At 49.3% G+C, this 16,629-nt stretch overlaps 1 protein-coding gene across 1 annotated transcript in view; it reads right to left on the minus strand.

Annotated features, from left to right (window-relative positions):
- Positions 1–431: 431 nt before the first annotated feature.
- The window catches only part of LOC119927401, a 45,475-nt gene continuing 29,277 nt past the window's right edge, over positions 432–16,629 (minus strand). Inside the window, exons 3-5 of the mRNA XM_038746045.1 lie at positions 15,918–15,977; positions 6,769–6,907; positions 432–1,183 (exon numbers count right to left, since the gene is read on the minus strand). Of these exons, the coding sequence (XP_038601973.1) occupies positions 739–1,183; positions 6,769–6,907; positions 15,918–15,977 (644 nt within the window). The 3' untranslated portion in view covers positions 432–738. The remainder of the gene's footprint in view (positions 1,184–6,768; positions 6,908–15,917; positions 15,978–16,629) is intronic.

The following is a 16,629-nucleotide window of genomic DNA, read 5'->3' on the forward strand; positions in this document are numbered from 1 at the left end:
CTCAGCGCAATAATAACAATAATAATAATAATAATAATAATGGCCTCAGTGCAGTAATAATAATAATGATGGCCTCAGTGCAATAATAATAATAATGATGGCATTTATGAAGCCCGTACTAGGTGCCAAGCACCGTTCTAAGCGCTGGGGAGGTTACAAGGTGATCGGGTGGTCCCACGGGGGGCTCGCGGTCTTAACCCCCATCTTCCAGACGGGGGAACTGAGGCCCAGAGAAATTAAGTGACTTGCCCAGTTGGCGGAGCCGGGATTTGAACCCGTGACCTCTGCCTCACAAAACACATCTTAATGTCGGGGAGGGACCGTCCCTCTGTGTCGCCAACCCGTACTTCCCAAGCGCTCAGTGCAGCGCCTTGCACGCGGTAAGCGCTCAATAAATACGATCGGATGAATAAAGGACGGGGAAGCAGCTGTCGCGGAGGGTCGGCGATTTCTTTAACTTTCCCCACGGCCTAACTTTATTCCGGTAAACGCGAAACTCCCGACCAGGGACGCCGGCCCGCGGCCCGCCGCTCCGAGAAAAGCCCTTCCCCCCCGGCCGGTGGCGGGGACGGGCATCCGGGAAGCGGCCACGCTTCCCGGGACAGTTGGATCCGAAGGCCGGGAGCGGAATCGTATCTCTAATCAGGTCAGATGGCAAGGTCGGCCCTCCTGGGTTTTCCCAAGGAAGAGGTGAAAGGCTCCGGGCGCGGATCACGTCTCCCAGGTGGGGTGGAAGGCTCACCAGTGCCGAGCGTCGGGCTCGGCCGCCTCGGCGAAGGACGGCGAGCGGCCCTGGATGACGTCCCGGTAGCTTTCCCACTCGGAACCGTCCCGCCCGGTTTTCCGCCGGGGGGAATTCCCGGCGTCCGCGCGGCTTTCCCCCCGCGGCTCCCCGTCTTCTCCGGGTTCCAGCGCGCCCACGCTACCTCCCGGGGAGGAGTCGTACCCGCCGTGGGGCGGCGGGCTCGTCGCCGGCGTGTCGCCGTCGCCGGCGGGAGAATATTGGGCCTCCGAAGAGACGTCGCTCTGTCGTGTAGCCGGGGGAGGTGGCGCGCTTTTCCCGGGAAAATCCCCCGGGCTTGAGCTCCCGTTAGGATCCGCCTGTTTGTTCCCCCCGCGCTGACGATCGGAACTCAGCTTATTTCTTTGGAAAAGTCCGCGGATGCAGTTTGTCGTCGGGTGGCTGTAGGAAACACAGAATGTTTCATCACGATTTCGTCTTTATCAATCAATCGTATTTATTGAGCGCTTACCGGGTGCAGAGCACTGTACTAAGCGCTTGGGAAGTACAAGTCGGCAGCATATAGAGACGGTCCCTACCCGACAGTGGGCTTTATGAATTCAACCGCGTTTCCGAGCTTAGAGTTCTCACTGGGCCGCGGTGGGCTTTGGAGTCGGAGGTCGTGGGTTCAAATCCCGGCTCCGCGGCAACTGTCAGCTGGGTGGCTTTGGGCGAGTCACTTCACTCCTCCGGGCCTCAGTTCCCTCATCCGGAAAATGGGGGTGAAGACTGGGAGCCCCCCGTGGGACAACCGGATCGCCTCGTAACTTCCCCAGCGCTTAGAACAGTGGTTGGCACATAGTAAGCGCTTGATAAATGCCATTATTATTATTATTATTATTATTATTATTATTATTATTATTATTGTTATTATTATTATTTCAGTGGCACTTGGAGGTTTGAATGCACACAGACAGAATCACGTACGTACACTGCCACTCATACAAGTGTGTGAACCGACAGAGATCCACACACATAAACACAGAGAAGCAGCGTGGCTCAGAGGAAAGAGCCCGGGCTTCGGAGTCAGAGGTCATGGGTTCGAATCCCGGCTCCGTCACTGACCAGCTGTGTGACTTTGGGCGAGTCACTTCACTTCTCTGGGCCTCAGTTCCCTCATCTGGAAAATGGGGATTAAGACTGTGAGCCCCACGTGGGCCAACCTGATCACCTTGTATCCCCCCCAGCGCTTAGAACAGGGCTTTGCACATAGTAAGTGCTTAACAAATACCATCATTATTATTATTATTATCAGTTGTGTGACTCTGGGCAAGTCACTCGACTTCTCCGTGCCTCAGTTATCTCATCTGGGGAATGGGGATTAAAACAGTTGTAACCCCATCTGGGTAAGACAAGCAACGTGGCTAGGTGGAAAGAGCCGGGACTTGGGAGTCCGAGGTCGTGGGTTCGAATCCCGGCTCCGCCGCCCGTCAGCCGTGTGACTCTGGGCAAGTCACTTCTCCGGGCCTCAGTTACCTCATCTGGAAAATTCATTCGTTCATTCAATCAATCGTATTTATTGAGCACCTACTGTGTGCAGAGCACTGTACTGAGCGCCTGGGAAGTCCAAGTCGGCGACATATAGAGACGGTCCCTACCCGACAGCGGGCTCACAGTCTAGAAGGGGGAGACGGACACCAAAACAAAACATGTGGACGGGTGTCAAGTCATCAGAATAAATAGAAATAAAGCTAGATCAATCAATCAACCGTATTTATTGAGCGCTTACCGTGTGCAGAGCACTGTACTAAGCGCTTGGGAAGTACAAGTTGGCAACATCTAGAGACGGTCCCTACCCAACAGTGGGCTCACAGTCCAGATGCACATCATTAACAAAATAAATAGAATAGTAAATATGGACAAGTAAAATAGAGTAATACATCTGTACAAACATATATACAGGCGCTGTGGGGAGGGGAAGGAGGTGGAAAAGAGCCCGGGCTTTGGAGTCAGAGGTCACGGGTTCAAATCCCGGCTGTGCCAATTGTCAGCTGGGTGACTTTGGGCGAGTCACTTCACTTCTTGGTGCCTCACTTCCCTCATCTGGAAAATGGGGATGAAGACTGGGAGCCCCCCGGGGGACAACTTGATCACCTTGTAACCTCCTGCATTCCCACCTCCTCTAATTTCTTGTGAATCTCCCAACACACTGAGCCACTTAATTCCATCAACCAACTCTAGTAGTAATAATAATAATAATGGCATTTATTAAGTGCTTACTATGTGCAAAGCTCTTTTCTAAGTACAGGGAGGGATACAAGGTGATCAGGTTGTCCCAAGTCCCACATTCAAAGCCCTTATTCATTCCCACCTCCTCTAATTTCTTGTGAATCTTCCAACACACCGAGCCACTTAATTCCATCAACCAATTCTAGTAATAATATTATTATTAGTAGTAGTAGTAATAATGATAATGATGGCATTTATTAAGCGCTTACTATGTGCAAAGCACTGTTCTATGTGCTAGGGAGCATACAAGGTGATCAGATTGTCCCAAGTCCCACATTCAAAGCCCTCCTGCATTCCCACCTCCTCTAATTTCTTGTGAATCTTCCAACACACCGAGCCACTTAATTCCGTCAACCAACTCTAGTAATAATAATAATAATGATGGCATTTATTAAGCGCTTACTATGTGCAAAGCACTGTTCTACGCGCTGGGGAGCATACAAGGTGATCAGATTGTCCCAAGTCCCACATTCAAAGCCCTCCTGCATTCCCACCTCCTCTAATTTCTTCCGACACACCGAGCCACTTAATTCCATCAACCAACTCTAGTAACGATAATACTAACAATAATGATAATGATGGCATTTATTAAGCGCTTACTATGTGCAAAGCTCTGTTCTAAGCGCTGGGGAGGATACAAGGTGATCAGATTGTCCCAAGTCCCTCATTGAAAGCCTTCCTGCATTGCCACCTCCTCTAATTTCTTGTGAATCTTCCAACACACCAAGCCACGTAATTCCATCAACCAACTGTAGTAATAATAATAATAATGATGGCATTTATTAAGCGTTTACTATGTGCAAAGCACTGTTCTACGCACTGGGGAGGATACAAGGTGATCAGATTGTCCCAAGTCCCACATTCAAAACCCTCCTGCGTTCCCACCTCCTCTAATTTCTTGTGAATCTTCCAACACACCGAGCCACTTAATTCCATCAACCAATTCTAGTAATAATATTATTATTAGTAGTAGTAGTAATAATGATAATGATGGCATTTATTAAGCACTTACTATGTGCAAAGCTCTGTTCTAAGCGCTGGGGAGGATACAAGGTGATCAGATAGTCCCAAATCCCACATTGAAAGCCCTCCTGCATTGCCACCTCCTCTGATTTCTCGTGAATCTTCCAACACACCAAGCCACTTAATTCCATCAACCAACTCTAGTAATAATAATAATAATGGCATTTATTAAGCGCTTACTATGTGCAAAGCTCTGTTCTAAACGCTGGGGAGGATACAAGGTGATCAGTTTGTCCCAAATCCCACATTGAAAGCCCTCCTGCATTCCCTCCTCCTCTAATTTCTTGTGAATCTTCCAACAAACCGAGCCACTTAATTCCATAAACCAATTCTAGTAATAATATTATTATTAAGAATAATAATAATGATGGCATTTATTAAGCACTTACTATGTGCAAAGCACTGTTCTAAGCACTGGGGAGGATACAAGGTGATCAGGTTGTCCCACGGGGGGCTCACAGTCTTCATCCCCATTTTCCAGATGAGGGAACTGAGGCCCAGAGAAGTGAAGTGACTTGCCCAAAGTCACACAGCTGACAATTGGCAGCCCCGGGATTTGAACCCATGTCCTCTGACTCCGTACTCACTAATTCATCCATAACCATTCTCAGAAGCTTGGCTCAGTGGAAGGAGCCCGGGCTTTGGAGTCAGCGTTCATGGGTTCGAATCCCGGCTCCGCCAATCGTCAGCTGTGTGACTTTGGGCAAGTCACTAAACTTCTCTGTGCCTCAGCTACCTCATCTGTAAAATGGGGATTAAGATTGTGAGCCCCCCATGGGACAACCTGATCACCTTGTAACCTCCCCAGCGCTTCGAACAGTGCTTTGCACATAGTAAGCGCTTAATAAATGCCATTATTATTATTATTATTACACGTATACTCAATCATGTATTTTGACCACACTAGTTGCAAATAGGTTTTTTTTTTTTTTGGTCATTCCCCTCTAGAGTATCTAATCCTCCTAGGAAGGGATCATAAAATGTCATCGTTCTGCCGTCCCAAAACGTCTAGTAATAATAATAATAATAATAATAATGGCATTTGTTAAGCGCTTACTATGTGCGACGCACTGTTCTAAGCGCTGGGGGGATACAAGGTGATCAGGTCGTCCCATGTGTGGGGCTCACAGTCTTCATCCCCATTTTACAGATGAGGGAACTGAGGCTCAGAGAAGTTAAGTGACTCGCCCCAGGTCACACAGCAGACACGTGGCGGAGTCGGGATTAGAACCCACGACCTCTGACTCCCAAACCCGGGCTCTTTCCACTGAGCCACGCTGCTTCTCACCAACTGGGTGCTCACTAAGTGCTCAATCTCTGAACCTTTGGTGATCCTGGCAAATTCTGATTTAACTAGTTTCGTTTTTTTCATCTGTCTCCCCCGTCTAGACCGTCTCTATACGTTGGCGATTTCTACTTCCCCAGCGCTTAGTACAGTGCTCTGCACACGGTAAGCGTTCAATAAATAACGATTGAATGAATGAACTAGTCATCCTGGCTGAAAAATCCCCGGATTAAGAGGGCACCTTAGTCGTCCCTCTTGCCGTAGACTGAGTTCGTCCTAAGAAATACGCACGACGACCGTAGGGATGTAGCTGCTGTTGAAGGTTTTCTAGACTGCGAGCCCGCTGTTGGGTCGGGACCGTCTCTATATGTTGCCAACTTGGACCTCCCGAGCGCTTAGTACACAGTCAGCGCCCAGTAAATACGACTGAATGAACGAATGGAGCGGAGAAGGAGCTCGTGATATCAGCCGTTGCGGTGAGCGAAGCTAAAACCGTCGGGCTGAATAGGTGTTTCCTCCAAAAAGCAGTTAGCAGAACGCGTCTCTTGGCGTCTGTAGGACTAAAATCAGTCAATCAATCAATCAATCGTATTTATTGAGTGCTTACTGTGTGCAGAGCACTGTACTAAGCGCTTGGGAAGTACAAGCTGGCGACATATAGAGACGGTCCCTACCCAACAGTGGGCTCGCAGTATAGAAGGGGGAGACCGAGAACAAAACCAAACATACTAACAAAATAAAATAAATAGAATAGGTAGGTACAAGTAAAATAAATAGAGTAATAAATATGTACAAACATATATACATATATACAGGTGCTGTGGGGAAGGGAATAATAATAACTATTATTATAATAATTATAAATTACTATAAATTTTGATATTTATATATTAATAATTAATATATCAATAATTATATAATATAAATTATTGTAAATTTATAAATATAAATTTATTATTATAAAATAATAATAATTGTTATTATTATTTGCGCATTTTAGACTGTGAGCCCACTGTTGGGTAGGGACTGTCTCTATGTGTTGCCAATTTGTACTTCCCAAGCGCTTAGTACAGTGCTGTGCACATAGTAAGCACTCAATAAATACGATTGATGATGATAATAATGGCATTTATTAAGCGCTTACTACGTGCAAAGCACTGTTCTAAGCGCTGGGGGGGGATCCAAGGTAATCGGGTTGTCCCACGGGGGGCTCCCAGTCATAATCCCCATTTCACAGATGAGGGAACTGAGGCCCGGAGAAGCGAAGTGACTTGCCCGAAGTCACACAGCTGACAACTGGCGGAGCCGGGATTTGAACCCATGACCTCTGACTCCAAAGCCCGGGCTCTTTCCACCGAGCCACGCTGCTTCTAAGGGAAGGGAAGGAGGTAAGATTCGGGGGGTGGAGAGGGGGACGAGGGGGAGAGGAAGGAACTAAAAGCCGACTCACGTAATATGGCAAAAAGTCAGTATTTGGAAAACCGTGACTACGATCAGCAGGAGTCCCACGACCACCAAGCAGGCAAAAATGCCGGTCTTCAGGCTATCCTTTTGGGAAGGGCGTCTCACGTGTTTCTCTTCCAGGACATCTAGAAGAAAACCGACAGAGAAGGGTCAGCCCTCCGAGGTCGTATGTCGTCTGACCTCGGCGATTCCCGCGAAGATATTGTCATTTCTCTAACTCGGACGGGGGAAAAATGAAGGAGTCCGGAGAGTTTTGCCGGGAGTAGAGAAGCCTTGTCCCCGGGAAGGCCCTAGCGTTGTCTCCATGGCAACGGGAGAGCATCCCAGCTGGGAGCCAGGCTCAGCCCGGGGCCAGCCTTCCCCAATTCCAGCTCCGGCGTCCATCCGATAGCACTTTGGAAGTGGCCGACAGCCTTCAATCTTTTCAGATTGACTCAGGGCGATAGACCCGAACCGGCCCGGATATTTCTCCTTATTCCAGCCCCGGCATCCATCCGATAGCACTTTGGAAGTTGCCGACAGCCTTCAATCTTTTCAGATTGATTCAGGGCGATAGACCCGGACCGGCCCGGATATTTCTCCTTATTCCAGCCCCGGCATCCATCGGATAGCACTTTGGAAGTTGCCGACAGCCTTCAATCTTTTCAGATTGATTCAGGGCGATAGACCCGAACTGGCCCGGATATGTCTCCTTATTCCAGCCCCGGCATCCATCGGATAGCACTTTGGAAGTTGCCGACAGCCTTCAATCCTTTTCGATTGACTCAGGGCGATAGACCCGAACCGGCCCGGATATTTCTCCTTATTCCAGCCCCGGCATCCATCGGATAGCACTTTGGAAGTGGCCGACAGCCTTCAATCTTTTTAGACTGATTCAGGGCGATAGACCCGAACCGTCCCGGATATTTCTCCTTATTCCAGCCCCGGCGTCCATCGGATAGCACTTTGGAAGTTGCCGACAGCCTTCAATCCTTTTCGATTGACTCAGGGCGATAGACCCGAACCGGCCCGGATATTTCTCCTTATTCCAGCCCCGGCATCCATCGGATAGCACTTTGGAAGTGGCCGACAGCCTTCAATCTTTTTAGACTGATTCAGGGCGATAGACCCGAACCGTCCCGGATATTTCTCCTTATTCCAGCCCCGGCGTCCATCGGATAGCACTTTGGAAGTGGCTGACAGCCTTCAATCTTTTTAGATTGATTCAGGGCGATAGACCCGAACCGGCCCGGATATTTCTCCTTATTCCAGCCCGGCGTCCATCGGATAGCACTTTGGAAGTTGCCGACAGCCTTCAATCTTTTCAGATTGATTCAGGGCGATAGACCCGAACCGGCCCGGATATTTCTCCTTATTCCAGCCCCGGCATCCATCCGATAGCACTTTGGAAGTTGCCGACAGCCTTCAATCTTTTCAGATTGATTCAGGGCGATAGACCCGAACCGGCCCGGATATTTCTCCTTATTCCAGCCCGGCATCCATCGGATAGCACTTTGGAAGTTGCCGACAGCCTTCAATCTTTTCAGATTGATTCAGGGCGATAGACCCGAACCGGCCCGGATATTTCTCCTTATTCCAGCCCCGGCATCCATCCGATAGCACTTTGGAAGTTGCCGACAGCCTTCAATCTTTTCAGATTGATTCAGGGCGATAGACCCGAACCGGCCCGGATATTTCTCCTTATTCCAGCCCCGGCATCCATCCGATAGCACTTTGGAAGTGTCCGACAGCCTTCAATCTTTTCAGATTGATTCAGGGTGATAGACCCGAACCGGCCCGGATATTTCTCCTTATTCCAGCCCCGGCGTCCATCGGATAGCACTTTGGAAGTGGCCGACAGCCTTCAATCTTTTCAGATTGATTCAGGGCGATAGACCCGAACCGGCCCGGATATTTCTCCTTATTCCAGCCCCAGCATCCATCGGATAGCACTTTGGAAGTTGCCGACAGCCTTCAATCTTTTCAGATTGACTCAGGGCGATAGACCCGAACCGGCCCGGATATTTCCCCTTATTCCAGCCCCGGCATCCATCCGATAGCACTTTGGAAGTGGCCGACAGCCTTCAATCTTTTTAGATTGATTCAGGGCGATAGACCCGAACCGGCCCGGATATTTCTCCTTATTCCAGCCCCGGCATCCATCGGATAGCACTTTGGAAGTGGCCGACAGCCTTCAATCTTTTTAGACTGATTCAGGGCGATAGACCCGAACCGTCCCGGATATTTCTCCTTATTCCAGCCCCGGCGTCCATCGGATAGCACTTTGGAAGTTGCCGACAGCCTTCAATCCTTTTCGATTGACTCAGGGCGATAGACCCGAACCGGCCCGGATATTTCTCCTTATTCCAGCCCCGGCATCCATCGGATAGCACTTTGGAAGTGGCCGACAGCCTTCAATCTTTTTAGACTGATTCAGGGCGATAGACCCGAACCGTCCCGGATATTTCTCCTTATTCCAGCCCCGGCGTCCATCGGATAGCACTTTGGAAGTGGCTGACAGCCTTCAATCTTTTTAGATTGATTCAGGGCGATAGACCCGAACCGGCCCGGATATTTCTCCTTATTCCAGCCCGGCGTCCATCGGATAGCACTTTGGAAGTTGCCGACAGCCTTCAATCTTTTCAGATTGATTCAGGGCGATAGACCCGAACCGGCCCGGATATTTCTCCTTATTCCAGCCCCGGCATCCATCCGATAGCACTTTGGAAGTTGCCGACAGCCTTCAATCTTTTCAGATTGATTCAGGGCGATAGACCCGAACCGGCCCGGATATTTCTCCTTATTCCAGCCCGGCATCCATCGGATAGCACTTTGGAAGTTGCCGACAGCCTTCAATCTTTTCAGATTGATTCAGGGCGATAGACCCGAACCGGCCCGGATATTTCTCCTTATTCCAGCCCCGGCATCCATCCGATAGCACTTTGGAAGTTGCCGACAGCCTTCAATCTTTTCAGATTGATTCAGGGCGATAGACCCGAACCGGCCCGGATATTTCTCCTTATTCCAGCCCCGGCATCCATCCGATAGCACTTTGGAAGTGGCCGACAGCCTTCAATCTTTTCAGATTGATTCAGGGTGATAGACCCGAACCGGCCCGGATATTTCTCCTTATTCCAGCCCCGGCGTCCATCGGATAGCACTTTGGAAGTGGCCGACAGCCTTCAATCTTTTCAGATTGATTCAGGGCGATAGACCCGAACCGGCCCGGATATTTCTCCTTATTCCAGCCCCAGCATCCATCGGATAGCACTTTGGAAGTTGCCGACAGCCTTCAATCTTTTCAGATTGACTCAGGGCGATAGACCCGAACCGGCCCGGATATTTCCCCTTATTCCAGCCCCGGCATCCATCCGATAGCACTTTGGAAGTGGCCGACAGCCTTCAATCTTTTTAGATTGATTCAGGGCGATAGACCCGAACCGGCCCGGATATTTCTCCTTATTCCAGCCCCGGCATCCATCGGATAGCACTTTGGAAGTGGCCTACAGCCTTCAATCTTTTTAGATTGATTCAGGGCGATAGACCCGAACCGGCCCGGATATTTCTCCTTATTCCAGCCCCGGCATCCATCGGATAGCACTTTGGAAGTGGCCGACAGCCTTCAATCTTTTTAGACTGATTCAGGGCGATAGACCCGAACCATCCCGGATATTTCTCCTTATTCCAGCCCCGGCGCCCATCGGATAGCACTTTGGAAGTTGCCGACAGCCTTCAATCTTTTCAGATTGACTCAGGGCGATAGACCCGAACCGGCCCGGATATTTCTCCTTATTCCAGCCCGGCATCCATCGGATAGCACTTTGGAAGTTGCCGACAGCCTTCAATCTTTTTAGATTGATTCATGGCGATAGACCCGAACCGGCCCGGATATTTCTCCTTATTCCAGCCCCGGCATCCATCCGATAGCACTTTGGAAGTTGCCGACAGCCTTCAATCTTTTTAGATTGACTCAGGGCGATAGACCCGAACCGGCCCGGATATTTCTCCTTATTCCAGCCCCGGCGTCCATCCGATAGCACTTTGGAAGTGGCCGACAGCCTTCAATCTTTTCAGATTGATTCAGGGCGATAGACCCGAACCGGCCCGGATATTTCTCCTTATTCCAGCCCGGCATCCATCGGATAGCACTTTGGAAGTTGCCGACAGCCTTCAATCTTTTTAGATTGATTCATGGCGATAGACCCGAACCGGCCCGGATATTTCTCCTTATTCCAGCCCCGGCATCCATCCGATAGCACTTTGGAAGTTGCCGACAGCCTTCAATCTTTTTAGATTGACTCAGGGCGATAGACCCGAACCGGCCCGGATATTTCTCCTTATTCCAGCCCCGGCGTCCATCCGATAGCACTTTGGAAGTGGCCGACAGCCTTCAATCTTTTCAGATTGATTCAGGGCGATAGACCCGAACCGGCCCGGATATTTCTCCTTATTCCAGCCCGGCATCCATCGGATAGCACTTTGGAAGTTGCCGACAGCCTTCAATCTTTTCAGATTGATTCAGGGCGATAGACCCGAACCGGCCCGGATATTTCTCCTTATTCCAGCCCGGCATCCATCGGATAGCACTTCGGAAGTTGCCGACAGCCTTCAATCTTTTCAGATTGATTCAGGGCGATAGACCCGAACCGGCCCGGATATTTCTCCTTATTCCAGCCCCGGCGTCCATCGGATAGCACTTTGGAAGTGGCCGACAGCCTTCAATCTTTTCAGATTGATTCAGGGCGATAGACCCGAACCGGCCCAGATATTTCTCCTTATTCCAGCCCGGCATCCATCGGATAGCACTTTGGAAGTTGCCGACAGCCTTCAATCTTTTCAGATTGATTCAGGGCGATAGACCCGAACCGGCCCGGATATTTCTCCTTATTCCAGCCCGGCATCCATCGGATAGCACTTTGGAAGTTGCCGACCGCCTTCAAGCTTTTTGGATTGATTCAGGGCGATAGACCCGAACCAGCCCGGATATCGAGAAGCAGCGTGGCTCAGTGGAAAGAGCCCGGGTTTTGGAGTCAGAGGTCATGGGTTCAAATCCCAGCTCTGCCAACTGTCAGCTGTGTGACTTTGGGCAAGTCACTTCACTTCTCTGGGCCTCAGTTCCCTCATCTGTCAAATGGGGATGAAGACTGTGAGCCCCCCGTGGGACAACCTGATCACCTGGCAACCTCCCCAACGCTTAGAACAGTGCTTTGCACATAGTAAGCGCTTAATAAAATGCCATTATTATTATATTTCTCCTTAATCCACGCCGAGATCTGTGCCCACACAGTATGGGGAGCATGTGCTATTATTCACTGGCTCGCTTGGCTCTTAGAACAGCGCCGGGGCTTAGTACAGCGCTCTGCACATAGTAAGCGCTTAACAAATGCTATCAAACCTCGGGCCCAACTGATTTCTAAAATATTTTTGCTTATTGAATTCTGAAGCTTCATCAGTGCACCCGCGTGGCCCAGTGATTTAAAAGCCGTATTTTTTCCACACGGTCAGTACATCTTAGGACTCATAACCTGTACTTCCCAAGCGCTTAGTACAGTAAGCTGTTGGGTAGGGACCGTCCCTATATACATGCAGAGAAGCAGCGTGGCTCAGTGGCAAAGAGCCCAGGCTTTGGAGTCAGAGGTCGTGGGTTCAAATCCCGGCTCTGCCACTTGTCAGCTGGGTGACTTTGGGCAAGTCACTTCACTTCTCTGGGCATCAGTTTCCTCATCTGTAAAATGGGGATGGAAACTGTGAGCCCCCCCCCCCGCCCCGTGGGACAACCGGATCGCCTTGTAACCTCCCCAGCGCTTAGAACAGTGCTTTGCACGTAGTAAGCGCTTAATAAATGCCATCATTATTATTATTATATGTTGCCAACTTGTACTTCCCAAGCGCTTAGTACAGTGCTCTGCACACAGTAAGCGTTCAATAAATACGATTGAATGAATGAATGAATGAATATCTCCCTCTTTATAGGCTTTTGCTGTAACAGCCCAACAACCACAACAAAATCTGCCCATTTCATTTTGCAAGTATTAATAATAATGATAATAACGGTATTTATTAAGCACTTACTATGTGCAAAGCACCGGTCTAAGCGCTGGGGAGGTTACAAGGCGATCAGGTGCTCCCTCGGGGGGCTCCCGGTCTTCACCCCCATTTTCCAGATGAGGTCACTGAGGCCCAGAGAAGTGAAGTGACTTGCCCAAAGTCACATAATAATCATCATCATCATCATCATCAATCGTATTTATTGAGCGCCTACTGTGTGTACAGCACTGTACTAAGCGCTTGGGAAGAACAAATTGGCAACATATAGAGACAGTCCCTACCCAACAGTGGGCTCACAGTCTAAAAGGGCATAAATAATAATGACATTTCTTAAGCGCTTACTATGTGCAAAGCACTGTTCGAAGCTCTGGGGAGGTAAAAAGGCGATCAGGTGGTCCCTCGGGGGGCTCCCGGTCTTCATCCCCATTTTCCAGGTGAGGTCACTGAGGCCCAGAGAAGTGAAGTGACTTGCCCAAAGTCACATAATAATCCTCCTCCTCCTCCTCATCATCATCATTCGTATTTATTGAGCGCTTACTGTGTGCAGAGCACTGTACTAAGCGCTTGGGAAGTACAAATTGGCAACATATAGAGACAGTCCCTACCCAACAGTGGGCTCACAGGCTAAAAGGGCATAAATAATAATGACATTTATTAAGCGCTTACTATGTGCAAAGCACTGTTCGAAGCTCTTGGGAGGTAAAAAGGTGATCAGGTGGTCCCTCAGGGGGCTCCCGGTCTTCATCCCCATTTTCCAGGTGAGGTCACTGAGGCCCAGAGAAGTGAAATGACTTGCCCAAAGTCACATAATAATAATCATCATCATCAATCGTATTTATTGAGCGCTTACTGTGTGCAGAGCACTGTACTAAGCGCTTGGGAAGAACAAATTGGCAACATATAGAGACAGTCCCTACCCAACAGTGGGCTCACAGGCTAAAAGGGCATAAATAATAATGGCATTTATTAAGCGCTTACTATGTGCAAAGCACTGTTCTAAGCGCTGGGGAGCCCCACCGCCTTCCTCTCCCTCCTCCCCGCCTTACCTCCTTCCCCTCCCCACAGCACCTGTATATATGGATATATGTTTGTACGGATTTATTACTCTATGTATTTTATTTGTCCATATTCTATTTATTTTATTTTGTTACTATGTTGTCTGTCTCCCCCTTCTAGACCGTGAGCCCGCTGTCGGGTAGGGACCGTCTCTGGATGTTGCCGACTTGGACTTCTCAAGCGCTCATTCATTCATTCATTCATTCAATCGTATTTATTGAGCGCTTACTGTGTGCAGAGCACCGTACTAAGCGCTTGGGAAGTACAAGTTGGCAACACATAGAGACGGTCCCTACCCAACAGTGGGCTCCCAGTCTAGAAGGGGGAGACAGAGAACAAAACAAACATATCAGCAGAATAAAATAAATAGAATAAATATGCACAAGTAAAATAAATCAATAGAGTAATAAGCCATGCTGCTTCTCTGGTTATTACAGTCATCATCAATCGTATTTATTGAGCGCTTACTGTGTGCAGAGCACCGCACTAAGCGCTTGGGAAGTACAAGCTGGCAACATATAGAGACGGTCCCTACCCAACAGTGGGCTCCCAGTCTAAAAGGGGGAGACAGAGAACAGAACCAAACATACCAACAAAACAAAATAAATAGAATAGATATGGACAAGTAAAATAAATAAATAAATAAATAAATAGCGTAATAAATATGCACAAACATATATACATATATACAGGTGCTGTGGGGAAGGGAAGGAGGTAAGATGGGGGGGATAGAGGGGGGATGAGGGGGAGAGGAAGAAAAGGGCTCAGTCTGGGAAGGCCTCCTGGAGGAGGTGAGCTCTCAGTAGGGCCTTGTGCACAGTGCACAGTCCACTCTGTGAACCCAGTAAGCACTCAATAAGTAATAATAATAATAATAGTATTTGTTAAGTGTTTACTATGAGCTAAGCACTGTTTTAAGCACTGGGGTAGATACAAGGTAATCAGGTTGTCCCATGTGGGGCTCACAGTCTTAATCCCCATTTTACAGATGAGGTAACAGAGGCATGGAGAAGTTAAGTGACTTGCCCAAGGTCACAGTGCCGACAGTTGGCGGAGCCGGGCTTTGAACCCGGGACCTCTGACTCCGAAGCCCGGGCTCCTCCCACGGAGCCGCGCCGCTTCCGATCGGTTGGCGTCTAGGCCGACCAAGCGCTGCGGTCTGAGAAAAATTCCGGCTTTCTCGTATCCCATCCCACCGAGGGCATTTACGTTGACCGGATCCAGGGAAAGGCGCAGATCAAGGGTGGCCCCTAGCGCTCAATAAATACGATTGATTGATTGATTGATTGATTGATTGTAGATACCAACAATTCCTAAATCGAAACCGACAGAACAAGCAGCGCGGCTCAGTGGAAAGAGCCCGGGCTTTGGAGTCAGAGGCCACGGGTTCAAATCCCGGCTCCGCCGCCCGTCAGCTGGGTGACTTTGGGCAAGTCACCTCACTTCTCTGGCCCTCAGTTACCTCATCCGGAGAATGGGGATTAGGACGGGGAGCCCCCGTTCATTCGTTCATTCAGTCGTATTTATTGAGCGCTTCCTATGTACTAAGCGCTTGGGAAGTCCACATAGAGGCGGTCCCTACCCAACCAGCGGGCTCACGGCCTGGAAGGGGGAGACAGACGACAGAACAAAACATGCTAACAAAATAAAATAAATAGAAGAAATATGTACAAATAAAATAAATAGAGTAATAAATACGTACGACATATATACAGGTGCTGTGGGGAGGGGAAGGAGGTAAGGCGAGGGGGAGGGGGACAACCTGATCACTTTGTAACCTCCCCAGCGCTTAGAACGGTGCTTTGCACATAGTAAGCGCTTAATTAATGTCATTATTATTATTATTATTATTATTATTATCTCCAACCCAACAAAGCAGATCGGCGTTTTATTGGGCCAAAGGCCAAGCCCACCCCGACTTGCCGGCCCCCGCGTTGCCTGCCCGGTTCATCTGACACCTGCCTCCCCCAAAAATTCGCCGTGGGTCTGGGTACCGATGGATAGAAATCAGAGACGGACCCCGGAAGAGAAGAAAAGGAGCGTAACTTTTACCTTGGGAATTTTTGACGAATTCGAAGCGGAGGGCTTCGTTTGCTTCAGCTGGTTCTGCGGCTGTAAAGAGAAACAGAAATCGGTAATAATAATAATAATAATAATGACGATGGTATTGGTTAAACGCTCGCTACGTGCCAAGCACTGTTCTAAGCACTGGGGGGATACAAGGTGATCAAGTCGCCCCACGGACAGTCTTCATCCCCATTTTCCAGATGAGGGAACGGAGGCACGGAGAAGTGAAGTGACCTGCCCAAAGTCACACGGCTGACGGGTGGCGGAGCCGGGATTTGAACCCACGACCTCTGACTCCCAAGCCCGGGGTTTTTCCACTGGGGCCCAGACCCAGTTTCTCATTACTCCACGGGTAGGGACCGTCTCTAGATGTTGCCAACTTGTACTTCCCAAGCGCTTAGTACAGTGCTCTGCACACGGTAAGCGCTCAATAAATACGATTGATTGATAACAAACGAACATACACGAGTGTATGTGGCCCAGTGGCATCTTCTCTCGGTGAGTCATTCATTCATTCAGTCACGGCTGACGGGTGGCGGAGCCGGAATTTGAACCCACGACCTCTGACTCCCAAGCCCGGGGTTTTTCCACTGGGGCCCAGACCCAGTTTCTCATTACTCCACGGGTAGGGACCGTCTCTAGATGTTGCCAACTTGTACTTCCCAAGCGCTTAGTACAGTGCTCTGCACACGGTAAG

This window comes from Tachyglossus aculeatus, chromosome 4 (genome assembly GCF_015852505.1).
Source record: "Tachyglossus aculeatus isolate mTacAcu1 chromosome 4, mTacAcu1.pri, whole genome shotgun sequence".
Taxonomy (NCBI): Eukaryota; Metazoa; Chordata; class Mammalia; order Monotremata; family Tachyglossidae; genus Tachyglossus; species Tachyglossus aculeatus.